Source organism: Oreochromis niloticus, linkage group LG7 (genome assembly GCF_001858045.2).
Source record: "Oreochromis niloticus isolate F11D_XX linkage group LG7, O_niloticus_UMD_NMBU, whole genome shotgun sequence".
In the NCBI taxonomy this organism is placed as follows: domain Eukaryota; kingdom Metazoa; phylum Chordata; class Actinopteri; order Cichliformes; family Cichlidae; genus Oreochromis; species Oreochromis niloticus.
The window spans coordinates 51,106,066-51,134,065 of record NC_031972.2 but is presented as its reverse complement, the minus strand read 5'-3'; the positions used below and the strand labels follow the sequence as shown (position 1 = coordinate 51,134,065).

The 28,000-nt window shown below is 39.7% G+C and overlaps 3 protein-coding genes across 4 annotated transcripts in view; 1 reads left to right on the top strand and 2 right to left on the bottom strand.

Moving 5' to 3' along the window:
* Positions 1–447: 447 nt before the first annotated feature.
* eps8l2 (EPS8 signaling adaptor L2) lies at positions 448–19,014 on the top strand. Its single transcript, XM_025908794.1, is given in 20 exon segments — positions 448–890; positions 5,122–5,186; positions 6,681–6,842; positions 7,147–7,296; positions 8,153–8,232; positions 8,332–8,427; positions 8,429–8,439; positions 8,540–8,610; positions 8,724–8,850; positions 9,808–9,896; positions 9,989–10,063; positions 10,819–10,967; positions 11,994–12,162; positions 12,250–12,284; positions 12,377–12,482; positions 12,715–12,837; positions 15,404–15,479; positions 15,611–15,764; positions 16,571–16,703; positions 18,055–19,014. Coding segments are annotated over 20 exon segments (2,043 nt in total). The 5' UTR covers positions 448–796; the 3' UTR covers positions 18,133–19,014.
* Positions 19,015–19,277: 263 nt separating this feature from the next.
* Positions 19,278–26,722, bottom strand: LOC100700348 (fatty acid desaturase 2). 2 transcript variants are annotated; one of them, XM_003440472.4, is made up of 13 exons: positions 26,569–26,722; positions 25,859–26,122; positions 24,239–24,349; positions 23,756–23,953; positions 23,366–23,467; positions 23,172–23,297; positions 23,026–23,086; positions 22,865–22,941; positions 21,387–21,484; positions 21,084–21,180; positions 20,860–20,939; positions 20,234–20,359; positions 19,278–19,692 (listed from the first exon to the last, which is right to left on the bottom strand). In XM_003440472.4, exons 2-13 carry the CDS (start codon positions 26,066–26,068, stop codon positions 19,641–19,643), a joined length of 1,338 nt encoding a protein of 445 aa, XP_003440520.1. In that variant the 5' UTR covers positions 26,069–26,122; positions 26,569–26,722; the 3' UTR covers positions 19,278–19,640. The 2 variants fall into 2 exon arrangements, with proteins under 2 accessions (XP_003440520.1, XP_005470692.1); XM_005470635.4 differs by having other exon boundaries at positions 25,859–26,149; positions 26,569–26,679.
* The window catches only part of fadsd6 (delta-6 fatty acyl desaturase), a 28,194-nt gene continuing 19,726 nt past the window's right edge, over positions 19,533–28,000 (bottom strand). Inside the window, 1 exon segment of the mRNA NM_001279623.1 lies at positions 19,533–19,617. The gene's annotated coding sequence lies outside the window, so the exon portion shown is untranslated.

The window sequence follows — 28,000 nt, the reverse complement described above, 5'->3', positions numbered from 1 at the left end:
GATCTAATTACACAGAGCACGTCAGCCTGCTGTCTGCCATTGTCCCAGATCAGCCCCCAGACTCCCAGCAGTACAGGCCCAACACCTGGCTCTCTACAGTGAAAAAACAGAGTGTGCAGCAGAGTACGCTTTGCATACTGGATCTGCAACCTTGATAATGTAGTTATATAGATTTATGAGCCTATAACCTTTGGATTATAAATGAGCTCAAAGTGGAATGCGAGGAAAAGGGAAATCTCTGCTTGGAAAAATGTCTGAGCTGCTTTTAAGACATGACACATGCTTATTGTAGGGTAAAATATTTTCCCTTCTCCTCCTTCTCTTCTCTCACTCTGTCTGTCCTTTTCTTCATTCAGGTAGATGCCTTAAATCATGAATCACCAGGGATCTCCGCTGAAGCAAGCCAAGTGAGTGTCACATTCCTGCTGCTTCCCCTCTGGATGTTTACCTTTCAGTGTGTTAGCTAATGCTGCTGGGTTACTGTCACACAGGCAAGAGAAAATCACTAACCCAGTATGTGGAAGGTGGTGTGGGTCAGGGACTTTGGGTACAGAGCCGCTCTGTTGAAAATTGTTTGTTTTGCCTGGGTCTCTGGCTCCAGCCTTCCTCTGTGCCCTACACCCCCCCCTCCCTTTTCCACTCTCCCTCTCTCCCTCTCCCTGATCCATATGCTCAGAATCTCAGGCTAATCTCATCCAGTGCTGGCCAGTCTCCTCTCTGTATATCACTCGTATTTTTTTTCTGTGCATGCAAAAGGGGTTGTGACACTTAACTATCCTGAGGTTCGGGTCAGAAGATGAAGGGCATGCTGCGTAACCCTGTACCTTCTTCTTGTCATTTCAGTGGAGTGGCCAGATCGGACAGCAAGCTCAGCGCCAAGGCCCTCTATGGTAAGTCGCTTCATGGAAGTAGGTTGAGGTGTTGCACTGTTTGTTCCTGAAAGATCATTTTGTTGTTCGCTTGTTTCCAGAACTTTGTTGCGACATGCCCTTATTTCTGCGGCATGACTCACAGCAGACTAGCTACAGTTTACAGCTTGTCATTTAAGAGTATTGAGAATTTGCTTACTTGCTTGTAAGAATCTGTTGCTGAAAATAGATCCCAGCAAGTGCTCTATACTTTATTTTCGCATTGCTTGGTTTACTTAAAAATGAAACTATAGATTTGTGACAAAGGATTTACAGCTTTAGTGTCAACAAAATCATGAGTGGAATATGTAACTTTCTTAATTAGATACCTTTCCAAACTGTTCGTAGTCAATCTGTGTGGATTAGCACTGTTACTGACACAAATCACAACAATTTTCCATTTGCTATGCAAATGACTGTGTCCGGAAACTCACTCTGTGGCATGTTGCCGCAGGTGTATAGCCTCACTGGACTGTCACAGCCCTCTCCCCAGGGCACACACACACATACTGATAAGAGGGGGCCCGCCATCCTCGCCGTGCTGACACTTATGTTAGACACTGACGATCATGGCAGGGAAGTTGGGCTCCTGAAGGGAACTTGAGTTTCCAGCTCTGTGCCAGGCCTGCACTGCAGGCTGGCATTAATGCCAGTGTGTATGTATCTGCACTTAGTCACATTCTTTGAATTCAGGGATATGCTTGTTATTTTAGTGTCCCATTTGCATTGTTGGGCTGCATTACCAATCGGTAGTAAGTGCTATTAAACTCAGTAATCCAGTACTGGCATGATGTGACGTTTTATTTTAGCTGTTGCATGCTTGACTTAGGGCGTGTGTGACTGAAATTCGCTGTTACACTGCAGGGTGTGGCTGTTTTTAACGTGTGGTTGGAACAGGGTGAGGTGCCCATGTCTTGCAGGTGAATAAAGGGCACATTGAAAAGTGAAAAGGAAAAGGCGGACTCAGGACTCTGGTCCTTCCCTCGTTGCCTCAGACATTAGTTCACTGGTTCCTGCCAACACCTCCTTCCACACTGTCAACATAGAGAAACATTTCATAACAGAGTAGGCACAAATAGAAACCTAAACCAAGGTACAGCAGAACAACCCACTTTCCTGCATGGCCAAATTTAGAATCGCCTGAAATGGCAGATGACGTTATTGTAGGGATGCAAGATGTTCCCAAAACTTCTGACTGTGCACCTCGTTGTCTGTGTGACATATTGGAACCGTAAATCATCCAAATATCCACAGGATACTCTCACTCTAACGATCTTTGTGAAGTATCCCACCGTACGTGTGATGAGCTTGCGTTGTTTGGCAGATGGTCACCACTACCGTCTCACTGCAGGGTGACAGCCACGTGCCCATCCTTTTTAACCCCAAGAGGCAACAGTGGAAAATACTGAACACCAACCATGACAGTGCTAGATATTTGGGAGGTCAGTGTAGGATGGTTGTTCACACTATGCTGAATAAACACACGTACATTAGTTAAATTATAACAATCTCCCATATGCAAACCACCCTACCATTCACACAGTGCAGTCCAGCAGAAAAACTAATGCAAATGATGCACAGGTTCTCCCACTTGATCTGTTATCAGCAGCAGCAGCAGCAGCAGCTTTGGGGTAAAGCAGAAAGACGCCACTTAGGACTCATCAGCTGCGGACTTGAAAATCACCTGGCAGCTATAATAAGTTTCTCGGGTAGTTTTCGGTTGAGGATCATGTCTCTGTCAGGTAAACTTTTTCTTGGGGTGGGACTAAATCAACAGGTTCAAATTGATATTTTCCTGCTCTGTTGCTTTTCTTGAATGTCTGTGTTGTTTTGTATTTCAGTTGAATCTCTGCGATAGATCCACTGCATTTAGTGTCTCTTCTTTCGGTCGGTGGTGTCAGGCTGTGAGATGTGTTGATGTGGTCCTTGCTGGCAACATATGGTCAAGTCTTTGTTGACGCAGCTGGAAACTTCCATATCTAAAGGGTGGTGGCACAGTTAGAAAGAAATCACGAAGTTTTGCCAACAAGGTGTTGGTGATTGACTAGATATATAATTGTGATGATGCAATGTGTCATTATTAGTCAAACTGATTCAAAATTCTTTCTCTGCTACACTGAAAATCAGCAGTTTTGTTGGTTTTGGATTGAATCCCGTTAAATATGTTTAATAGTTTCCCAGTATAGGATTGTCCGATTGACCTGGGTCATGTATTGGTTTGATAATCTGCCAGGGAGCCATGTTTATCACTGGTCATTGACTCGTCAGACCTCTGAGGATCTGCCCATCTGCCTGCTAAGTGGCTCTTATTGCAAGCTGCCGTTGCACTGTGGCACTGTGAATTGACTGGCATAGATGTCAGTCATTAATAAGACATAGGGGGAGCTCGTCTTTCAGATCGACACCTGACGCTTGTGTTTCACCTGTGAGGAGCCAAGCAGAGAGGAAATGGCTGGAAGAGGAAAGAGAAATGCTTGCATTATTTGGGCAGCGGTTGCGCTGGCTCTAAAATTGTCCCCTTTAGAGGCCTTGTTTCATCACAGGCAAACATGTAGGACTCTAGGAAGCATGTTCATTACCACAATGAATTGGAATATCAAATAATAGAATGTCATTTAAAGCATTATTGCACATTTTGGTAAGTGCTAGGCAAACAGAGTGGCTTTGTGTTGCTGTAAAGCACATGAACAGAAGCATGTCTGTACGAATAGAAAATCTGCGTGACATCAGCGTGTTGATTTTGTTGGGTAGGGGACTGGAGACACAGAGCGAGTTGATATCTGGCAATGGAGTTGATAGAGGCATGCTCTCATTTAACCGTAATTGTTACCTGCAGACTATTCAACTGGTAAATAGGTCAATGAGCACAGTGGCACACTCATTTGTAATCAGCCTGTTCAAAAAGAAAACCTTGAGCCAACAGCACACGCAGCGCACGCAGCACATGCATCGCACTGACACAATGGTGACACGAGTTTCAGTGTTTTTGTGCATCTGACATTTGATATGGGTCACTGCATGTTGACCCTAGGCTTTGAAAAGGTTCAATGTTTTTTTTAAAGTTGCTGTGATTTATGTTTTTATCATTACATTTTCTAAAAATGACATTATCAAAATGTGTAATGTAGTGCACCCTAATCGGCAGCTCTCGTCGTGTTTATTGAGCTTTACTGAGCTTATTATGTCAAATAGTTTTTGCTTGGAAGTCATTCGTATGTATGAAAACAATTTTGTGAGAAATGGGCCGGATGTGTAGATGAAACTTAGATCTTCCTAATCTGTAATCTTTAATTCTACAGTGCAGAAATTTGACTTTCTTGTGAATAAGGAAGCATTAATGGTGGGTTTAGATTTAGTTTCAAGTATTTGTAAAGGCTTATCACACATTGATACAGCTGTGTCTTAAAACAAGCCTGAACGTGACCTTTTTCCTTACTCTATGGTATGCAGTTATTCCTATTGCAGCAGTGTGAAAAAGTCTTAAGCTATTAAGTTATAATTTGCTATCATTTCTTTAAGTTTAAGTCTTCAGGAATAGTTCTCCAGTTGTAGCGATAATCGTTTCAGCCATCTCACTGCTACAGAACTTTAAGGTGTGGAAACTGTACTTCAGTCTGATTTTTACAGCTTTTAACCAGCTGAAAGGTAAAGTTGAGGAAGTGTGACGCTGTCACTGATCTTTGACCCTCCAGTAAATCTGTGCCTATGAACGGTGCTCTGGATCTGACGAAGATTTAATCCCAGCTTGGCCAAAAAATTTTAATATGCAGCACAGTAAATTAATACTCAAGTATCCTCTGATTTCACACTTAATTATGAATTTCTCACATAGCTCTGATCTCGTGTCACTTGCCCTCAGGCAGCGAGCAGCTGCAGATCTATTCCTTTGTCTTAAAATATAGTAGAAAATCATAAGGATGAAAACTTTATTTTAGTAAGCGTGCAATATATCTGAACAGTGTAGTTAACATTGGGATTAGCAGTTGACCTCATGGAAAAAATAAAAGGAGCAGAGTCTTTGTCACTTCCTTATTGCCCTCCTGCTGTTTTCAGCTTTAATGCTTTCAGCTGTTCACTCCGCTAAAAGGTTCGACCTGTGAGTTTAGATCAGTGTTGTTTATACAGGTGTACATATATACAGCAGGATCGCAGGCAGCACCGAGGAGGTTTTTACTGTCTGAAATGTAAATTTATTTTTTGTTTTTATCAACAGAGCAGAGGAAAAAATACTCCAACTCCAATTTTATCATGCAGGAGACGTCGCAGTACCACGTTGAGGTAAAATGATCATTATTTCATTGATTTTCATATCTCATTATGATTTAAAATTAAAGCGAGCAGCGTAGACTCACAGATTCAGTGTTAGACTTATTTTAACACACTTTAACTTCTTATTTAGCTCATGAGGATTTTAGAGGTCATTAATGTAAAATGATTTTCAGTGTTTATGAAATGGCTCTATTCATATATACAGTGTTTTTCGTCATTGCTCTTTATATTGGTCTTTATACCAATTTTTAAAACTTTTTTTAGACTACAGTATAATATAGTAGTATGTTACTGGATATGTCTGTGTTTACATTATGTTTAACGAAGAAGTAATATTCAGTGTCTTGATAATTCAGGGCGTTACTGTCACTTTTTTTTTTTTTTACGTTATCTCATATAATGCTGTTAACTTATAGATTTAAAATGCTTGTCACGTAACCTCATTTGCAAAGCAAGATAACGACACTATGAAGGTTATGGCATATTGTTCTTTTGCCCGGAGATAAAAGCTGACACACAGGTTCATCTTCTGATTACATTTCACTTACTGGAACTTTGTTATAATAAAACAGTCGGGCCTTTGATCGCAGCGGTAATGAGCTAATGTTGGAACGACTGAGTCAGAGACGTGCTTTGGGTCAGGCATGTTTTTGAACTATGTCCTGTGTCCATGTTAATAGGATTTCTTCTAAATGCCTCCCTCATTATCACGCATGGGTGAGTAATGATACAGAAGATAGCAATCCTGGTGCCAGCAGCCACTTAGTAGCAGTAGTTCAGTTTTGATCAGATAAACAGTAACTCACTCAGCTAAACACAGTAAATGAAGCATTTATTTAGCAAGAGAGTATAGTTAAAGGAATGAGGGAACATTTTTATTTGTTTTCTTGCTGAGAGTTAGATAAGAAGATTGATTGTGGCTCTGTGTTCTCTATGGAGTCACCTCAGGTTAGCTTAAAGACTGAAGACAGGGAGGTGGCTCCCCTGGTTAACTAATTAACAAGTTATGCTATTCTTAATCATAAAAAAAAGTGTAAAAATAAACACTGTGGTGCCAGACTGTTTCTTGGCTGCTCGCTGTACTTCCAGGAGTTTTGTCATTGTGTGTCATTGTGTGTCATTGTGTCATCGGTCAATAGTGAACAGCCTGCTACTCCCAGCCAAGAAACGAATACTTGGCACATGCTTCTTTTCTTGATGAGAGATTAAAAATAACATATAATGTGTTAATTAGGAAACTTTTGAGCTGCTTGGAGGCAGAATTTTCTATTTGTTTCTTTCTATTTCAGTCCTAAAGCTGTAATCTGATATAGGGTTTAACTCTTGGCACAAGCCCAAGCATATCCCAAATGTCACAAGCTTCCTTCCTTATATTTGAAAAGTAGATCAAGTATATTGCAAATTATGACTAACCACTTTCTTGAGCACAGCTTCAAGTACAGGTGCTATTTTTAGTTGACTTCCACTAACACACTAAGTCACCAACAACTGTTTTCTCTGCAGCATCTCTCCACATTTGTTATGGACAAGACAGAGTCCATTGCCACAGTGGACGATGCAATCAAGAAACTGATTCTTCTGGACTCAAAAGACAAAATCTGGACCCAGGAGATGCTCCTCCAGGTCACAGACAAGTCAGTCAGACTGTTGGACTGTGATACGCAGGTGTGGCTCCAAACATCTGTTTATACCTCAGAACACTATTTCAACATGAAATACCGACATTTCTGTGTTCCAATAGCATTAGATGACAAGCAGGGGAAATGAATAACATTAATAATCTCGTTGCATTGTGTTCATTAGTCCTGAACACAGTCAGACTTGCTGTATCTACTATGTTTTCAGTTGTAATGCTACAATAGAGTCCTGTAATTATGCCTTTTGTCTCATACAAGTCATTTAGAAGGCTATGTGTCTCGCTCTTTCCCTGTTTCCACCTCTTTCTTATCTTTTTGTTGTTCTGCTACAGGAAGAGTTGGAGAACTTCCCTCTTCCAACCATCCACATGTGTCAGACGGTGCTGAATCAGACCCGTTACCCCTCCGTGGTGCTGCTCGTGTGTCAGGACAAGGACCAGTACAAACCGGACATCCACTTTTTCCACTGCGACGAAGTGGACGTGAGTTTCTGTTTGAATACACCACATTATTATATTGTCTTTGCATGATGGATGGCTTTGTGTTTTATATCATTAAGAAAACCTAGCTGCTGATACGAGAGCACTACAGGTCAGATTTCAGCACTATTGTCTTTGCAGCCAGTATATTTGTATGAAGGAAGCTGGAAGTCTATTGACTCACTGTGATAACATTATGTCTGTGTAGTTCAGAATCACCACTAGTCAGCGTTGTTTCCTGGCTCCGAATGAGACTTTGGGGATTGATTTTGAATATAAGGACCAATGTTCCATGTTAGAGTAAAGGCAGTATTTCTGTGTTACCTTACTTGATTAACTGTTATTTCAGGCCATTTAAGGGGGAAAATGACTTCTTTGTTGGTTTAAATGTCAAAAATGTGTTTTATTAGAATGCTGGATCTTTTAGCCCTGGCTAAGACTAGACAAGAAAGCGCTGGGTCATAAAGATTTACTAGAGTGACCTTTGCTTTATCACATGAGGATTGTGTTTGAGAAAAACAGAAATCACCATAACCAACAACACAAACCAGATATACTGTTGTTAAAAATGTCTAGAGCCAACAGCTTTCACGTCTTAACATCTGGATATATTTCAGATTTGAGAATTAAAGTTTGCAGGTGTTAACATGCTTTAGAGAGGTGAATTCAGTGTGCTGTAAAACTTTAAACCACGTGAGTTGGACAAATAAGTTTATCTTTGTCCTATTGTTTAACCCTTTTCACACTCTCACTGAAATAACTTTTTTTTCTTTCTTTTCTATGGCTTATAGTGAACCTACTAAATGGGAATATTTTAATATTAATGTTGACTTTTGTGTCTCTACCTCACTTTCTTCAGGCTGAGATGGTTCATGCAGACATTGACAGTGCCATTGGAGACGTCAAGCACGGGAAGAATATGAGGCCTCAGACTCTGAAGTGAGATTAGTACTAATATATGTAAACTCATGCAGTCAAAGACACATTTGAGAAGGTAACTAGCTGCGAACTAACTTGTCTTCATGGCTCCTCGTTAAGGGTGAACCAGGAAAAAATGAAGCGTCACAGAGAGACTATCCTCCCCCCGTCGGCCCTAAGGGCCCACCACCTGCCGCAAGGGACGAGTGGCAGCCGTGGACACACAGGGTGAGATTTCACACGCTGCACATCTACATCTCACTTTTTATTCTAAATGTTTTATTCAGTGGTCGATTTGATGATTTTTTTTCTCTTTTTGTCTTTGTAGACAGACGAGCTTTCAGGCAAAGTGACTCAGAGTCACATGAAAAGCTGGCCCAGCGCATTGAGAAGGATGTGGTGAGTGCCTTTCTTTATCCACAGGGACACCTGCTAATATGCTACGCTGCTCCTTTCACGTCTCATGTAGCTACATTCTTCAAAACCTAAACCTGAGCATTTGTCCCCCTCAGCAAATCCTCAACTGTGCCCTGGATGACATAGAGATCTTTGTGGCACGGCTGCAGAAGGCAGCAGAGGCCTTTGCTCAGCTCAACCAGCGCAACAAGAGTAAGAAGAATAAGAAGAAAGGACCAGCAGGTCTGTCTCCCTTTCTTCTCATCTGGTGGCACAAATGCAGTGACAATATGTTCATATTGCTCACGTTGCCATGTTTGTGTCTCTTTGTGTCCTGTGGCCAAGGACTCTGCTCCACTGAAGTATGTGTTGTGGTAGTGGCCACTTTGGGCTTCTTTTAAGTAATACAATTCTCATTATGCAACTCTTATACCTGGAGTAATATTATTGCATTCATCCACTTTAAAATGACGGCAAACCAAAACAAACCGATATTCAGTTTGATCTTTCTTGGAAGCGGTGGTGTGTGACGTCAAAGCAGTCGCCTCCTGTGATTGTTGCACAAAGTAATAATATTACTGTAAATGTTGCTGAGTAATGTTTTACTGCCCAACACTGGCGCTGATGTGATGTTTTATGTCAACACGCGTGTGCAGTTAAGCGTAACGTGCATATTACATGCGACACTGTCCTTGTGTGGGATCAGGAGACAAACGCACAAGCAGTGAGTTTATCCACATCGTCTGGTAATAACGATGTGCGGCTAAAGTGTGGTCAAGTGTGCTGGAAGTAACGAATTCTCTGTTTTGAGAATTTGTTTCTCAACTTTGGGGTCAGTGTCTTATCTACTGTCACTTAATCTGGGTAAGAAATATCAGTGAAATGTCATTCTGAAACTCTCATAACTATGAATTATTGAGCTCATGTTGAGAAACACCACGTTCTCTCGCACTCTCTGGCCAAAGGTGACTTGTATCTATAAAGCTGAATGACGCTATCTGCTAACTACCATTTCTGTGTCGCTGTCTTTTATTTCACTGGAAACGAAAGCCATAAGCTTCTGTCTAGATGAGCATTCAGGTTTATGACTTTGACCTCTGGCCAGAAAGTGAAATCTGTGTCCCATCTGTATTGCGTCTGTGTGGCCAGTGGGTAACTCTGGAGTCTGTGTGTGGTCATTGTTGCATTGGTTCTTTGCAGAGGGCATGCTGACCCTGCGAGCCAAGCCCCCCTCTGAAGCAGAGTTCATTGATAGCCTGCAGAAACTGAAACTGGCCTTCAACCTCTTGGTGAGATATCAAAGCACCTAGCCTCCCTCATTCATTAGATGTTGTCTCTTCATTGCCTCATTGCTGTGTGTCTGTCATTGCGCTCCCTGCAGGCCAAACTGAAGAAACACATACAGAACCCAAATGCATCTGAGCTGGTTCACTTCCTCTTTGGCCCTCTGGAGCTGGTAAGAGTTTTTCTGATCTCACATAAGTGGATTATCCTAAAAGTCAACAATATACTGTATGCATGCGTGTTACTGTTAGTTTTCCATGCCATCTGATGCCTTAGTGTTGACTGAGCTCAGCCCACAGGCATATCTGATGGGAACACATTAGGCCTCTTTCAGTTCACAGATGAGAGCAGCTCAGCATTTTTGCCATCAGGCATTCCACTTTTTAGCTTTGTAACACACCCACTAAACTCTCACCAGACTGGAGCAACGTGGTTTTCAGATATAATACAGGTGCAGCCGCACTTACATAATGTTGGTTTTCTAAACCAGAGTCTTCTGCCACGCCTTCGATACTGCTGGATGGAAGCGCAAAACTGTGACCAGACTCTGTTTATATGGCGCAGTAATCTTTGAATGCATTGGTTTTATGCAGCTGAGATAAAGAAAACGCCTCATACAGTACGCCTCCTTGACCGCTAGTTGTCCCCCAAGGACGGTCTCAAAATACGGAAGCTCAAAATATTCCGAGCAGCTCAGTATTTCGGACAATTTAAAATTCTTTTTTTCCTCTTTAAATACTTTTATTTGTGCAATAAAGTGAAAACGGAAAACGTTTACTTGCTGAATTCAATACTCAAATACCATGTTTGCATAACCGTTTAAAAAAATGTAAAAAGAGCTCTAAGTGATACCTTTACAGGTAATACACCGTAAAGCTTCTGTATGGTGAATGCTATGCCAGCTGTAAACACTTGGTGCATCTACAGGTGCTGCAGAGCTGTGGAGGTCCTGAGCTGCCGCGGTCAATCATGTCTCCTCACCTGTGTAAAGATGCTGTTGACTTCCTGCGGGGACACCTCACCCCAAAAGAAATGACCATCTTTGAACTGCTTGGGGAAGGTTGGACCAGACCCAGGTAGATTTGCAGTGTTGTGATGGATACAAACACTCAGATGATGCATCTGTGCTTGTGACATGGATCTCTTTTGTCGCAATCTTGCCCTGCGGGGGGGGTGGGGGTGACCATTTGATCCTGTGTAAAATGCTGAACTGCGTTTTCCAGTTGCAATTAAAGAAGCAGCAAAGCTAAACAGGGCTGTAAAGTGTTGTTTTAGGATGTTTTACTATAGCAGTGGTGTTTAATTTGATATATCGGGATGACAATTAAAAGTTGAACTAATCTGCAGAGACTGAAACTAAATGAAGCCAAAGCTGGCTTATGAATGCATGTATGTGTTATTGTGTCCTAATTCTAAATCTAAATCTAGTAAATGTAATTCTAAATTATCTGTCCCAGCGTCAAATGTGTTTCATGGCACAAGCATGACATACAGTAACAGGTGCAGGTACTTACATATTTGCCTCAATCGCAGAAGCATGCAGAACTGCAAGGAATTTGTATTTGTTTTTTTGTAAAATAGTTAAGAGGTTCATGTACGATGGGCCTAATGTCTAATCATTATGAGACGTCATAGTAAGCTAGTTAAAATTATGCGAGTAAAGCTGTCAGTTTTCATGTTTACAGTCAGCTTTTACATCAGAACATCAAAAAAAGACATAACATTTTATTCTTAATTTTAAACATATTTATAAATCTACAGTGTTACGGTTACCTTCAACATACTGTAAGCATTTTCAGATGAAAGTCTGTATTTTCTTCTAATGATATATCCCCTGTCTTAATTAGCATTTGTAAGACACAAAACCACTTAAAAATCTTTTGAAACCTGAGTAGATTGTGATCATTTTTAGTTGTGTGGGGAAATCTGATTTCATAGATTTGGATGGATGAGGAAGTTTAGCACTCCCTAAACATTATGGCAGTTTCCCCATGAACAGCATGACCTGTTCAGCATCCGCACTGGTACTGCTAGCTCTGCCTCCACAGTAGAGTAGCTCAAGTGCAATTTTTTTGAACATCCCTTCATTCGTCTTCCCGCAGAGCCGAGTGGCCGAGGGATCAGTGCGCTCCTCCTTATTACCCAAAGTTTCGAAATGGCTGGGAGCCGCCGGCGGAGCTTTTCTTGACATCCCCGTGGGAAACGGAAGGACCCTCTGCCCCCTTAGCTTCCCCCGCAAGCCCAGCTTACAGTAAACACAAACCTGAGGATGTAAGGCTTTTATTAAATTTTCACTATCTGTGGAAAAAATAAATGGCAGTATCTGTAAATGTTTATTTATTTTTGGTTCTTTTTCAGTATTACAGGCCTCATCCCTCAAGCCCCTTAAATGGGTAAGTAATGAAGTCCTTCACTTACATTTTTTTGTGTTTTTCCACATGAGATATCACAAAATATAACACTTTGACACTATGTGTCTCCACAGGTCCTACAATGGGATCCCCCAGGCCCCCAAATATGCCAAAATTCGCTACAGCTTTGTCGCGCGGAATGCCAACGAGCTGTCAGTGCTGCAGGATGAAGTCCTCGAGGTTGTAATGACATATTCTTTTATCCGTCATTTGACGTTTGTAATTTCAACCAATTTGATAGTTTTACTCATTAATTTGGACATTTTAACTGCTGAATGGGAGTGTGTTACCTGTAAACCCGTCATATGGTGCTAAAACACAAATGGTAGCAAACCAATTTCAGCTGTGCACAGGTCATGCATCTGTCAACATTTCCAGTACAGTGGAGTAATGCATGAACTGTCTTTTGCAGGTGTTAGAGGATGAAAAACAGTGGTGGAAACTACGGAACCGCAGCGGGCAGGCCGGCTATGTCCCATATAACATCCTGGATGTTGTGACCATAGAAGAGCCAGAGGTCCCCTACTCCTACCAGGTGACCAACACCTTCTTTTTTGGTTTTATTTGAAAACTAATAAAACACACACTTTTGACTGTTTAGACTTTATTGTTTACCCAAAGTTTAAGATCCTTCCCAGTCATGACACCACAGTTCCAAAGTCCATCTGACTGCTATAAAGCATTCGTGATAACAGATAGATTAGATTGATAGTAATTTGTGAAAAACATAGCTGTTACCACTGGCATCTCATGTCATGAAACAAATGTGACTTGTTAGTTCATCGTGCCCAAGAGTCGATGAGCTCATGCAATGGCAACGATGAGGCATGAATCCGTCCCGCCACAATTCGCGAGAATTGCTATTCCTGCTAGAGTATTACTGAGAATGCAGTGAAACACAGTGATCACCTGATGGGTCTTTAACCAAACTGTACTCAAGTTCAAGGTCACAGGGGTTGTTTTACAAGCACTTTTCTATTTTCATAAGAATCTCTGCTATTCCTAAAATGCTGGTCAGGTTTTAGTAATTAATTTGTCCTGGATGTGACTCTATTGACTTCTCAGTGAATTTTAATTAGTTTGTTGCAACAAAACTTGTAACTCTCTTTATGTTCTTCATGCATTACCTACAATTTACCTGGGAATTGTGAAGTATCATGAGCTGGATTGGCTACATCTTATTTTATCCTTTAAATCCCATGCATCTTAGATGTTTAGACGTTATTTTGTTTGATATTCTTCTGTGTCTAAACTAGTGTGTAATATAATATAGCCACATTGAGTGACTTCTCACATGCCTCTGCAGCCTGTTTCTCAGCTCTGCTTGCAGCATTAGGGTTTCTGACTGAGCTCTCAGTAGTCAGGCTGCATTTTGGGCAGTGCCAGACTTTGCCATGGAAAAACAGTGTTTGTAATAAAAGAAGATCATATAAGTGCTTGTGCTGCATGGAATTAGATCTTTTCTTTTCCTTTCTCAAGCCTTGGTTAAGATACCAAATTGTTTAGTAACAATAATAAAAGAATTTAATGCAGCCACAGGACAAATAATATTTTTCATTTTTTTCTTCACCTTTGTTTACACTGTACAGAGCCACGTCACTTTAGCTGTAATCTTATCTTCACTTCATAGACAAGAGGAGGCAAAAGTACAGACATTCCGTACTTAAGTAGAAGTATAGATACTTGTGTTAAAAATATTCTGATAAAAGTTGAAGAACTAAATCAACTTCTTTATTCAAGTTAAAGGAAAAAATACAGGCTATCTGTTTTTATGCAAAGTTAACTGAATTTATATATATATATATATATATATGTATATATATATATATATATGTATATATATATATATATGTATATATATATATATATATATATATATATATATATATATATATATATATGTGTATATATATATATATATATATATATATATATATATATACATATATATATGTGTATATATATATATATATATATATATATACATATATATATGTGTATATATATATATATATGTGTATATATATATATATATATATATATATATATATATATATATATATATATATATATATATATATGTATATACATATATATATATACATATATATGTATGTATATGTATATATATACATATATATGTATATATACATATATATATACATATATATGTATGTATATGTATATATATACATATATATATATATACATATATATGTGTGTGTGTTTGCTGATGTTTGTTGAGCTGATAGAAACACTGAATTTGAAATTGCCTACCTTTAAAAAAAGCATTACTTCCTTTATGCTCACTGCTGTTCTGTAGCTAGCATGATGCTGAAGTACCAAGGCCACAACACCTACACTCACTTCGGCCCACTTTAAACTCCAAGTATAAATTCTACAGATGATACAGCTGAACCAAAATTAATGAGCCTGTTTTGAAAATATAAGGAGTAGAAACTAAAGATATTTGTGTAAAAAAAAATAAAATAAAAAAATTTAAGAATAAAAATAAAACGTTGTAAGTATTTGTACTTTGTTACTTCCCACCTCTGGAAAAGCCCAGATGTATTGTCTATAAAGTGTTGTGATAGATTCCAGGAAGACAATAACTAATCATTCCTATAAGCTTACGAGAAAGTTCAAGGTTTCTTTATCACTAGTTGGATATGGTTTTCTTTCACAGGATGATACTTCAGGGATTAAAGTCAAGATATCGTTTCATCATAGAGCCGTAATAAAGTGGTCTCGTGAATAAGAAAAGTTTCATAAACACCATCATATATACTTGGAGGTAAAATTAAATTATCTGCAGATTGGCGATAGGTTTGTGAAGCCCTGTGTACAAAATGTCTGCGCTTTCAACATATAAGACGCTCACAGCATTACGCTGTGTTCTTATAGATACCTGCTGCTTGCATAAAGAAATGCCCTGCAGCAGCCACTCGTCTATGTGTGAGAACCTCCCACACATACTTTGCTTTTGGCTACTTGGCAAGAATGAGTCAAGCAGAATGAGATAAAAGACAAACCAGTTTTTTGGAATAATGCTGGCTTTGATTGCTTTCTCATGACCTGTGTTTGTGTTTCTGTGTGTGCAGCAAGGTTACAGCCCGTCCTCTCCTGGGTCTCGAAGCCCTGGAAATAGCTTCAAGAAGGAGAGACCTAAGAGTGAAAGTAAGGGTTAAAAAGTAATCCGAAATTCCAGTTATGTTTTTTTCCCTGTTCGTTGTTGTTGTTGATGTTGTTTTTTAAGTAGTAGCTGTTCTTGCTCTGACTTTTGTCTCCATCATCTTTCCATGCTGCAGTGATAGAGGAGCTTTTGAGTAAAATCAATAACAAGCAGCCCCCAAGGAAGTTGCACGTGGAACGGCCGTCAGCGAGCGTTCAAGTGCCTCTCAAATCTAGCTCAAAGCCAGAGCAGGTGACTGCATGGCTCAATTCAAAAGGCTTCTCAAAATCGTAAGTTACCCACAACACTCACTGATCCCCCAAATCAAAATACCTCCCTACGCCTTAAAAGCAGGGATAAACATCTTACGCCCTTTGGGCCAAATTATTTGTTAGGCCCCACATAGGGTGTATAACAAATTTTCTAATTCGCTAAGTAGATGTTTGGTGTGGTATGAGCCTTTTTTGCAAAGAATTTGCATCCTCTCGCTCTGTGCATCCTTGTTCCAAGTAAACAGTGAATCAGTCAGTTGGTTTGAACAGAAATAATTTGAAAGAAAGATGAATTACTGTCTTTTTAATGTGTATTTCTTATATTTGATAAATATTATGTCCTAGACAGCAACTTGAGTATCACTTGCTGAATTTCATGTCTTTGCTGACCTCTAGTGGCTTAACTGGTGTTAGCCTGCAGGTGTACTCTGGTGCAATAAAGCGATCTATTTAAGTTCTGACAGAAATGTCAGAAAGGAGTGATCAAAGGTTTTCTTTATTGTATGAACAAATATATGCAGAGTGTTATGGCAGTGTCTGTTTGCCTTGTCTGTAACCATATAAGCGTTACCACGTTGGCATACGTGGCTAGTTAGCATTTAGCACAAAGCTAATCTGCAACATGTCTCAGTGAGCCTGTCACATGACCCAGGTGCAGGAAATGACAATGTGAATAATATTATTGATGATACGTATCTTTTCCTGTCATGCTTTGTTATAATGGCGTACATTTTTTTAAATGGTCTTTTAGCAGTGTGCTCTCTTTTGGAAGCAATGTTGTTTTAGTAAATACTGTCTTTTAATTGTGTGACTGTTTTCTGCAGGACTGTTGACTGCCTGGGGATCCTGACTGGGGCTCAGCTGTTTTCCCTGAACAAAGAAGAACTGAAGGCTGTTTGTGGAGATGAAGGCAGTCGCGTCTTCTCACTGGTCACCGTGCAGAAAGAACAGCTAGAGGTCAGTCACCTCAGCAGCACACTGCTTACACAGCTGTTTCATTTGATAGATGTGTTTTGATTGCTGAACATCTGCGAGCCTTTAGATACTGTACGAAAAATGCCCACATTTTAACTTCCAGTAATTATCTGAGCACGTTAAGTCAAGTAGATGTATGTAAAATCTGTTGTCAGGTGTCAGATTCTTAGTGATTCACGCTCTATAAATAATATACTTACAGCCATAAAAAGTGGATGAGATGGAGACCATACTAAGTAGAAAGAATTTGACAGTTTAACATGTTCTCCGTAAGTGTCATAAAAAAGTTACAAAAAAATGACAAAGTAGATTAATAACCTCAAATTACAAATGTAAATATATATTTTACATCTTCGAGAAAAAGATCACTAATGCAATGTGGTATATTCCTGAACCACCAACTGGATCTTTCACTGTATTTATTCACAGTGAGATGCTGCAGAAAAATGTAAATTAAAAATGGAAAGCAGTGCTTTACGAATACGTTAAAGCCTATTTTAAACTGTTTAGTCTGAAATTTGTAGGTTTTATCATCTGCTGAAAATATTGTAATTTAAACAATAGAAAAATCAGAGGAGTCTGTAGGAGAATGAAGAATTGAATTGCGATCTTTAGGACCTCAGACAGCAATGCATTGAAATGAACAGTCGACAGCACAAAGCAAAGATGAAAACAAGCACAAAAAGACTTCAAAGCAAACACCTCAGTGATTCTACTTTAGAAACATGAGCAGGTAGAAACTGAAGCTGCAGCTTGACTGATCATCTGCTTGTTACTTGTTAAAGTTCAGCATCTGGCTGCTGGGCTGGGGTTGGCATTCACTCAGGTAATGTCACCCTGGGTTCTTGGCTAGCTTAGCGTTAGCATGCTGTCTGTGCAGGTGCTTGCAAATCACAAAGATCCAAAGTTGTGTTAGCAGCATAATGCAGCTGTTTCTGTCCAGGATGAAGTGCTCTTGTCCTTCTGTGCAATTTAAAAAGTACATGTAGACTGCGCCACTATTTTCCTCCTCCAGCACACAAACTGAAATCAACTGATTGTAGCACGAGTGCAAGTGGAACCAATAAGAGGGATCAATAGGAAAGCAGACTAACAATTCCAAGGAGCTGAACTTCGGGGAGCTGGTTCTCAACAAAAACCGTTTCTAACCCTAACATCCTAGAATGCCTATCTGTTCTCTGGGTCTGAGTTCATTTAAAATTGAACTTTGGAACTGTATTTGGAAGAAAACAAATCCTAAAGCTACTGCTTTTGTAAAATATATGCAAGTCTGTATATCTGACATCTTCAGCATCAAACGATATTTAAAGAGAGATCAATGTTTCCTTTACAGCAGAGCGGTGGAACCTCAGAGCTACAGGAGATCTTGACACGGCGGCAGGAGAGGATCGACTCCGGCAGCAAAGACTGAACCCGCTGACCTAAACGACTCATCTAGTCATCTTTCTCCTTCACAGCAGCAGCATCTTCAATCAATCTACAGTTAATTCTGACCTGCCGTAGCAAATATTATGTACGTTTTTAATTGTATATTTATTTTGTATCATCCAACATGTATGTTTTCAAGCTTTTTTTCTTAATTGTGTTGCATTTGTTCTCTTTGTCTCCTTAAATTTTCTCGACAAAGAGATTTCTGCTAAACAAAAGAAAAAAGGAGCTTATGAATTTACGTACACTTCGGTGTGCGTGTGAGCACGTGTATGCATGACTTGCATGTAAGGTACACATTTGTACGAGCAGTGCGGTTAATGTTCGTGCTCACCGTCAACGATGAGGCTGTTTACTAAAATACCTTTAAAAAAAGTAGATTTTAGTGATTGCGTTTTGAAATCTGTGCCAGAATGCTTGACACGTTTTCTGATATATGGCCAACTGTTTTCATGTAACTGTTTACAGGAGTTAAAAAAAAAAAGAAAAAAAAGATAGACATGCTCTGTGTTACTTCTAGCAGGTATCATTTTCTCAGCCTGGTTGGTTAATGCTCAACAACACTAAGTATTAAAACAAATATTCTTGCTAATCAGGTTTCAGACATTCTGGCAAACTTAGCAAGCAATAATTCTGCATGAAGATTTTGTCTGTAAAAGTGAGACGCTGCCATTAACGTGTTCTTAGCAGCAAGGCATTTTGCAGTGTAAGCTGCACAAGCACCAGAAAAACAAGCAGTATGTGCAGTAGATATGTAAATCCTGGTAATGAATAAGTGGAGATTTAGAGAAACGTTCAAGCGGGTGTATATAGTTTTTAAAAAGACAATGATTAAAAAATGAATAAATAAACTGTCTTAATTTTATGTCTTTCGTCAGTATGGTTCTTGTGTTTGTCACTGGATCAGTTTTACCAGAGGACCAGAAACAGTCAGCAGTTTATTTATTGTAAACTGAAACAGAATAACAAGAGCTGCATTTTAAAGTAGTTACAATTTTAATTCTGACAGAAAATAATGAAATTAATATTGTACAAATTGTGGTTTGTGAGAAACCAGAACATCAGTGACATAGTAGCTCATCTGGCTCACATGAAAAATGTGACTTTGGCCCCAGAGCACCGTGTGTGTAATGACCCATTAGGACATCATTGATTATATTCTGAATGAAACTGTAGGAGGAGATGCAATTCTTCTCAATTTTGAATGGACGGATGGCCAATAGATGGCTTTACCTCACCTCACCTTTGAGCAATAAAATGATCATGTTTTATCTGCCAAATTGACTGGAGACAGAAAAAGAACGCCTACTGTTGATCAAGACACTCTAAGGCAACTTATGAGAACCCCAGACTTAACAATGGCGTTAATGAGAAAGGTCATTCTCCCACTAGTGGCTTTATTTTAATAATCAGACAGATACAATTAGTTTTTTTTTTTTGATGCAAAAATGAAAAACATTCCTTTTACATCAGTGAAGGAAATGCAGTCTGTCATTTATGGAGGTAAGCGTCGAGCCAGAGGTCTCCTGAGGTTTTCAGTGACCTGACGGAAAAAAAAGAGGAAAAAAAAGTAAGTGTGTGTGTGTGATTTTCAACCTTGTCAATGCTCCATTATGATCAGGGGTGAACATAAGTGGTCCGCAGGTGCGCATTCGCTGTCAAAATAAAAGACGCGCACCAGATAAGAAGTTGCAACGCGCGTTTGTGTACATATAAAAGGCACTGTTTTTGTCCGCTAGAGTGGGATTTTCACGGCATATTCTGCACCACATCTCTGTGCGTTCATCATTTCTTTGAAGCCAGCTCACCTCCTGCAAGCACTTTTCCGAGAATACGCGCTTCTTTTGCGGTTTGGACTCCTTCTGACATTTCTTTGGAGGTGGAGGAACACCAAAGTAATTGCTTACAGGAGCTTGCTTCTTCGACATCTTTAAGAGTTCTAAACAAATGTCTGTCCTCCTCCAGAAAATCTTATGTATGCAAACGTGCATTGCAGCTTCTTATCTGGTGCGCCTCTTTTATTTTGACAGCGCATGCGCACCTGCGGACCACTTATGCGCACCCCTGATTACGATAATACTTACGTGACAATATCAGCAAGGCCTCGCCACAAAGTTTTCTCCTGGTAAGGAATCCCATGTTTCTCACAGAGTGCACGGACCTCTGGCGCCACCAGGTGGTAGTTGTGGCGCGGCATCGTAGGGAACAAGCTTGAGAGAGAAAAGAAACAGGAAGCTTCCCTCAGATATGACAGCGTCTGAGAATTTGTGTTTTAAAGTTGTCTATGTTGCCAAACAATTTCATATTAATGACAGTTGTTAAATTATGAAGGCACTGGAACGATGCATGCAGACTTGGTTCCTACAAAAAGTTCAGTCAGAAAAACTGTGTTTACAGAATGTGACTCCATGTCTGTGTGTGTGTGTGTGTGTGTGTGTGTGCGTGCTCCCCCCCACGTACACACACAGAGCTGAAAGAAACAGTTTCACAAGTGGTTAAATGGGGAGGCCTGACTTTAGCGTGTGATGACGCCACTCGTTCACCATTTTTTTCTATATTTACAGCAAGCGTGATGCTTGATTCTAGTTCCTAATTCAGAGAGGTTTTACGGACCTTTGCTGCTTGTGTCTGCAAAATGGGTGTTTCTATTTTAATCCTAAAGCACACTGAACATACATTTGTCTGCATTTGCTGCACTCATTTGACTTACTGGTGCTCGATTTGAAAGTTGAGGTGTCCGCTGAACCAGTCATTGAAAAAGGACTGCTCGATATTACAGGTGGATTGTAACTGAAGACGAGAAAAAAGCCTAAATAAGACCAATATTTGTGATTCACATTTATAAGGATTGGGCGATGGAAGAATCACAGAGTCCAAAACTTTTGCACAACCTTGCACATCAGCAGCACCTGCTGGTAAAATAGGTACAGGTACCTGAATAGTCAGCCAGTCCTTGTGCTTTTCATGATCAATATCCATCGGTATGTGATTCATCTGAGTCACCCACACAAACCAGTGACTCTCCAAAAACCTGCAAAATTAATAACAACATGACAACAATGACTTTCATTGTAGAAGGGGGAATAGAAAGAATAGAAAAACTTTTCCTAATAAGGCATACTACAACTGAGAGGACCAGGTGACTCTTTCACCCAGAATCTAATCTAAGACAGTGTAACAACTAAAGTATGCCTTATTAGGAAGAGCAATCACAAAATTCTCTTTCTAAATATTTACCTGACAAAAAAAAAGAGCGCCACTGAGCCAAACACGCCGTATAGAGGTGCATAACAGTAGAAGTAGCGGAGGTAGTATGTCATGGCCCAAGCCAGATCCTTCACAAGATAAAAACATTCATATGATTTATATAATTTCTTACTTAAGAAGAGTCGTAATTCATCACTATTGTATTTGTACAATTAGGTCCATAATTTATTGGACATTTTTTGTAGTTTTGCCTCTGATCAGAACAAAGTGCAGCCCTTCATCTGTCAGAAGAGGTTTAACAAAAATGTTGCATTGACACTTTGGGAATTACAGCCATTTTTATACACAGTCCTTTATTTTCAGAGGCTCAAAATTAAACTAACAAACTACTTCAATTTTATTTAATATAGGGAATATTTGTAGTATGTGTATGAAAATCCTGTGCAGCCAGTGACTACTTGAGATTAGCGTAGATTCTCTGCTATCCCTTTATTGTAGACACCTTCAGTTGCTGTCTGCATGACTTTCTGCCTCCACTTTTGTCTTCAGTAAATGAAAAGCTGCTCTGTTGGCCTGAGATCAGGTGACTGACTTGAGGAATTTCACATTCTTTGCCTTGAGAAACTCCCGTTTCACTAAGCACCAGTGGGGATACTGGCAGACATACAGGTTCATGCGTAACACTGCCTTCCCCATATTTGACAGACAATTGGGTTTCTCTCCTTCTCCATACTTTTCTGTTCACATTATTCCGGTAGGAATTCATCTTGTTTTCATCTGTCCAAAGGTTTTTACAGACCTTTGCAGGTTTTTCACATAATTTCTGGCATACTCTGGTTTTCCTGTTCTTAAGCATAACCTGCTGTATGTATCTTGTTTTAAACCCTCCGTATTTTCATTCACAAAGGTGTGTCTCGATCATAGACCTTGACAATGATACTTCAGCCTCCTCTAGATTGTTCTTGACTTGGTTAGATGTTTAAGGCTGTTTTTCGTAACCATGGAAATAATTCTGCCATCTTGCACTAGACACAGTTGCCGTCTACGGTCTTTCAGGTTTTTTGGTGTTCCTGAGCCATTTTTGTACTCTTTCTTTCTAAGAATATGTATCAAATCATTGATTTGGGCACTCCTAAAGTTTTTGCTGTCTCTCTGATAGGTTTAAATGATGGCCGGCCTCCTTCCCTTGAAGTGACATCAGTTTCAGCTTCATATTTAAAAAAACAATGAAAAGCTACTAAATGCTAGTTCAATATTTGAAATAAACTTTTCTTTTAGTTCTTTTATCTGGTTAATTTGTCATAGAATAATCAGTTTGTAGTTTGAGCCTCTGAAAATGAGGAGAAACTGTATATTTGCTACCGCCTGTGCTATTCTCATTTTACTGTAATGTTTTTCTTTAGCACTCTAAGCTCAAATTTCCTTTGTTAGGCTAAATACAGCCTGAGACATCAAATGGAAAATCAATATACAAACTGCACTACACCACTCGGAGGCTGAGAGCTTACCACCCAGTATCGCCGGGTTATCATGGTGTGCATTATATTAAAGTTGTAGAAAATTGGAATGAGCAGCGGAGGTCCCACTGAAAGAAAAAAAAAGACAGGGCTTGTTAAAACAAAGCTGCCATAGTTTTTTATTCTTGTTAAATGACTCTGAAGAAACATACAGAGAAAGAAGTACTGGTGTTGGTGATTGTAGGGCATGTGTTTGATCTTCTTTATCCCGTACTGTAACACAGAGGTAAAGAGGGGGTGATGAGAAGCTGTATCATATGACTGAAGAAATTAGAAACATTAGTGCTGTGCTACTTGCCTCCACTGGTATAGTCTGTCCAAGTACAAAGGTGTCCAGCGTGTTGATATCCGGGTCCTTGCTGAAGATGTTGGGTTTAGCGTGATGCTGGAAATGTCGGTGATTCCACCAGTTGGCAGAAGCTCCCTGAGAGAATCAGTCTTTTAATACCTGGGTTTAATTTATATGAAAAGAATATGACTGAGAGAGGTTACCTTTAAATGACCAATGACAAACTTGTGGACAGCGTGGTTCCAGGTGGACTTTTTGAAGACAGACAGGTGACCAAAGTCATGCTGCAGCCATCCAGCCTGTGCCTAGAGAAGTAGCAGGCATTACGTGATGTTTTTGGCTGGTTTATTCTGACATTTTACTAACATAGCTTTGTATAATTCAGGTTTTTTTAATCCTTTTATGGGGCTGCAAAATAAGGATTTCTCAGTTCATCCCAATGACTGACGAAGGTTGAGGATTAGTTGTATGTGTTCTTATCTCATTATCTCAGACTTAGTGTTTAATGTAAGCATCCACCTTTGTAAAAGTGTACATGTCAGAAAATAAGGAAATACATATTAGGATCCATTTAAAGTTTATGTCTGAATTACCTGAGCAGTTGCTAAAATCACCGAGCACAGTAAGGTCGGTATCCAGCCCGTCCCCCACATTGAAACGAGCATCCATCCGAGGGCTTCTAGCAGCACGATGTGACCGAGGTGGAGGAAGAAAAACAAAGGCTGACCTTGAAAGAGACCCTGCTTCTCTACCTGAGCTCGCAAGGTTTTGAAATCCTGCACGATGGCTGCCTGGGTTCAGAGAAGAGGAAACAAACAGTTCTGTAAAGCGGAGATGATATTATATACTAATGTGACACTTGTGAAATCAAGAAAAATGTTTGCATTTTAGCCGTTTTAGGTTTTGATTCAGAGAAACGAGGCATTAAGCCCAGCAACGAAACCTGAGCATCAGGAATCTCAGCTGTTCCCAGCACTGTAAAATGCATGAATAGAAATTCAGATCTGTGAAAAGGCTGGCCTACTTCTGTTCTGCATCTAAATAAGGTCCCTTTATTCAGGGAATCAAAGGCTCACATTTTTGTCTCGGTCCTGACTTGGCTCTGTTGCTGCCAACTCTCCAAGCAGCAGCGGCTTCAGAAACTTTTGCACGAACTTGGAATCAGGATGAAAAGCAGTGAATGCCTCCTGAAAGAGAGAAAAATAGAAATGAAAGCTAGTAGAAATTATCTAGTGGTTGAAAATAGTTTTGATCAGTCTGAGGAGCTACAAAATCAAAAAGAAACCTCTGGTAAACATACTCATGTATTTGCAACAATGCTGCGTAAAAACAAGTTTACTACCACCGGTATTATTTTTATTTTTCATGAATCATTATTCATAAAACCTCAAAGGGGAAGTCTCGTTCTGTTAGAGCTCCAAAGAACGAATAGACATGTAAGGAGTGGCAAAAGGCCCAGATGTAGACTGTAGACTGGCGTGTAAACTACTTTTCATGCAGGACATATTTAAAGTAAATATCAAGTGAATCAAGTCAATTACAAGCATGTTTTTTTAACAACAGTATTCACAAATATATGCAGAAAGAAAGAGACACAGTGGGATAAAAACTTCAAAACACTGCTGGCTTTGTGTTGTAGAAGGTCTAAATATTCTTACAGCCATGATCAGTGTCCATAAAAAATTAATTAGTAGGTAGTAAATAGAAAAGGATCAATTAATAAAATTAAATGCCAAATAACAAAACAGTAAGACTACTAAGAACAACCGAAAGACAGAGAAAATTTGTGTCTTAAGATTAAGATAAAAATGTTAACACAGAGTGGATCTCTGAGAGGAGGTGTCCTCCAGAGGTGTGGAGATGCCACCATAAAAAAGCATGATCTCCCTTACTCACCCCAGAAGAGTTAAAAGTGTTTTTTCTGAGGATCTAAGAGATTATTACATGAATGAAAGCTCTGACAGAAATGGTGGAACGACTATTTAATCACCAGGAATGTGTCCATTTCAAACTATATTAGTTACTGTACTTGCCAGTACAATTAAGCAGAGTAAAAAGTAGACTTAAAGAGTTTAAATAGTGTACAGTGCGATCTACTCTGTGCAGCCATCCATGGATCCAATTCCAATGTTTGTACAGCATGTGTTTTTTATTTTTAATATATTTGCTTATATTGGTAAACAGGATTTATGGCAGGGTTATATAATAAGAAAAGTAATGACCTCTTTTGAAAGCATCTTTTAGACTCTGCACTAAATTCCAGTTTCTGATTCCCTCTTGATCGGATGTCTCTCGAAAAATAAAAAACAATTTTGATGTCACTGACACTTTTTACCTTGATAAATAAAGGATATATAAAATTCCAAAAATAAGTTTCTTTGTACCTTGTGACAGGAATGTTTGTTTCTGGCTCAAAATGAATCGGTCATAGGCCAACAAGTCATTTACAGTCTTGTGAATACCGGAACAAACTGTGGTCCACCTCCAACACGTTCTCACTCCCAGAATTGTAGTTAATCACAATATTTTGGTAGGTGGTATTCATAAACACCACAACTTAGTTACATACCAAGGAAATGTGATTACAATTTTATTTTACTTCATTAAAAATAAATTAAAAATAAGCAAATATAAATGCACAAGCCCGTGTATTCTGAATTTATTTTCAAGGAAAGTAAATAAAACGTGTAATATACCGTAGCATCCTCTCCAGCATAGTGGCCGATGACGCGAAACCCTCCTGGATGCCTTTTGGCCCACTGAGTGATGTTGTAAACCTTTCGATCGATGACCAGCCACTGATCATTCCTGCTGTTGTGGCTCTGCACTTCCTCCCAGGTGTAAACGCCTTTAGCTTTCCCGCTGTCCGGCTCTCCCGGCACCGTCTGCTGGCTTCCACGTCCCATCCTCACCGCTGCCTCTGGTCTGAATGCACCTGAGCTCTAAAGGGCCAGTCCGACCTGGGTGTAAAAAAGGGGCCCTTTTAACTGTTTACGGAAGGAGCAGCACACACAGGGAAGATTTAGTTTGATGCTAGTGCTTTCTTGAGTTTAATACGCCGAATGTAGCGCAAGGAAAACAAAGAAGAGTGCAACATCCTCATTAATAATTCATGAAATCCCACAGCCTCCAACTGAAGCTGCTGGTAAAGCAAAAGCTCAAGATTTTGTGTCGACATTAAACATCATCCTAGCTGCCAGATGCATCGATACTGAGCACATAAGTGTGTTTTATACGTGAATGCACGGGCTGCAAAAAGTCCAGTCGACGTTAACGTGTAAAAACCCAACACAAAAGTGACAAAAGCGCCACCAAAACGCATTAATCGTCCCACAACTGAACAATTAAGCAACACGGGTGGGTTTCCGTGCAGGCAATAACACGAAGAGGATGAATGTTAACTTACAGCATCCGGCTTTCAACTACTCTCCTCGGGTTTCAGTCACAACAGTGCGGTTAAAAAGGTTCAGTTCCGCTTTATGTAGCAATCATCAAGTACAAACTCCAAAGAGATCATTCGAGGGTGTCTGGGCCAATCGGCGCTCAGTATATTCCCCCCCGCTGGCCAGGGTGGCCTCAATAAGCTCCCTGCACATTTTCTAATTCACAAAGTGCAACCGGTTTAATGGTTCAAACTTTGTTTGATGTGGTATAAGCCTTTTGTTTCTCGTTTCTTCTTCTTTTTAAAATACAGTGCAACCAAAGAATTTGCAAATACAATAAGTGAAGCCTCTCCGTGATGCCTGATGTTACTAGTGGTCCAAGTTCATGGTCGATGAGTCAGTGGGTTTGAAAATAAGTCATTGGGAAGGAAGGAAGAGGGGTCCCTGGTATTTTACTGTGCACTCACTTTGTATGACTATCATTTGCTCATTGTCTTTCCGAGAAAGCAATTTGAGTATCATTCCCTGAATATGATGTCTATGCTGACCTCCAGTGGCTTAACTTGCTATCTTTCTGCAGGGTATCAGTGTGCAGATGTACTCTGATACCCTGTAATAGTACTGCTACTGCTGCAATAAAGCAATCCGCTAATCAGTCTGCGCCTTTTTAAGTTCTGACTGAAATGTCAGAAAGGAGTGATTAAAATCTTTATTTCAGTGACAGATGCATACAGCGTGGCACAAGGAATAGCAATGTCCATTGGTATGGTACACTGCCATAAAAATCTGCCTATGTTAGCACAAATTACCATTTAAAGAAATCCAGCTGTTAGTAATGTTATTGATGGCATCTTTGCTTTTCTTGCCATTACCTGTCACTGTATCCTAAAAACTGTCCATTTGCATCTATAGCATACACTTTCTGTCAGAAGTGATCGTGCATTTAGGAAACTACAGTTTAATTTGCGATAGACTGCAAATGATTTGCCTGACTGTATTTTCTGCAGGACTGTTGACTGTTTGGAGGTCCTGACTGGAGCCATGAACCCTGTTGTCCCTGAACAAAGAAGAAGTGGAGGCTGTGTTTGGAGATGAAGGCAGTCGTGTCTACTCATAGGTCACTGTGCAGAAAGAACAGAGGTCAGTCACAAACATCTGTCAAACTGCTTACACAGCTGTTTAATTCATAGACGTGCTTGTTTGCTGAAAAGCTCAGAGCCTTTGGATACTGTAGATACCGTGCGAATAATACCCACATTCAGACTTTCAACAATTATCTGAGCATGTTAGGACAAGTAGATATACACAGGTACATAAAAACACAGGTGTCAGGTGTCAGAGTCTAAGTGATTATAGATCATCACTGAGCACACATTACATCTTTGAGGCAAAGATCAGTAATCCAGTGTGATACGTTTCTGAATATTTTACTGTTTATTCTCTTGTTATAACATA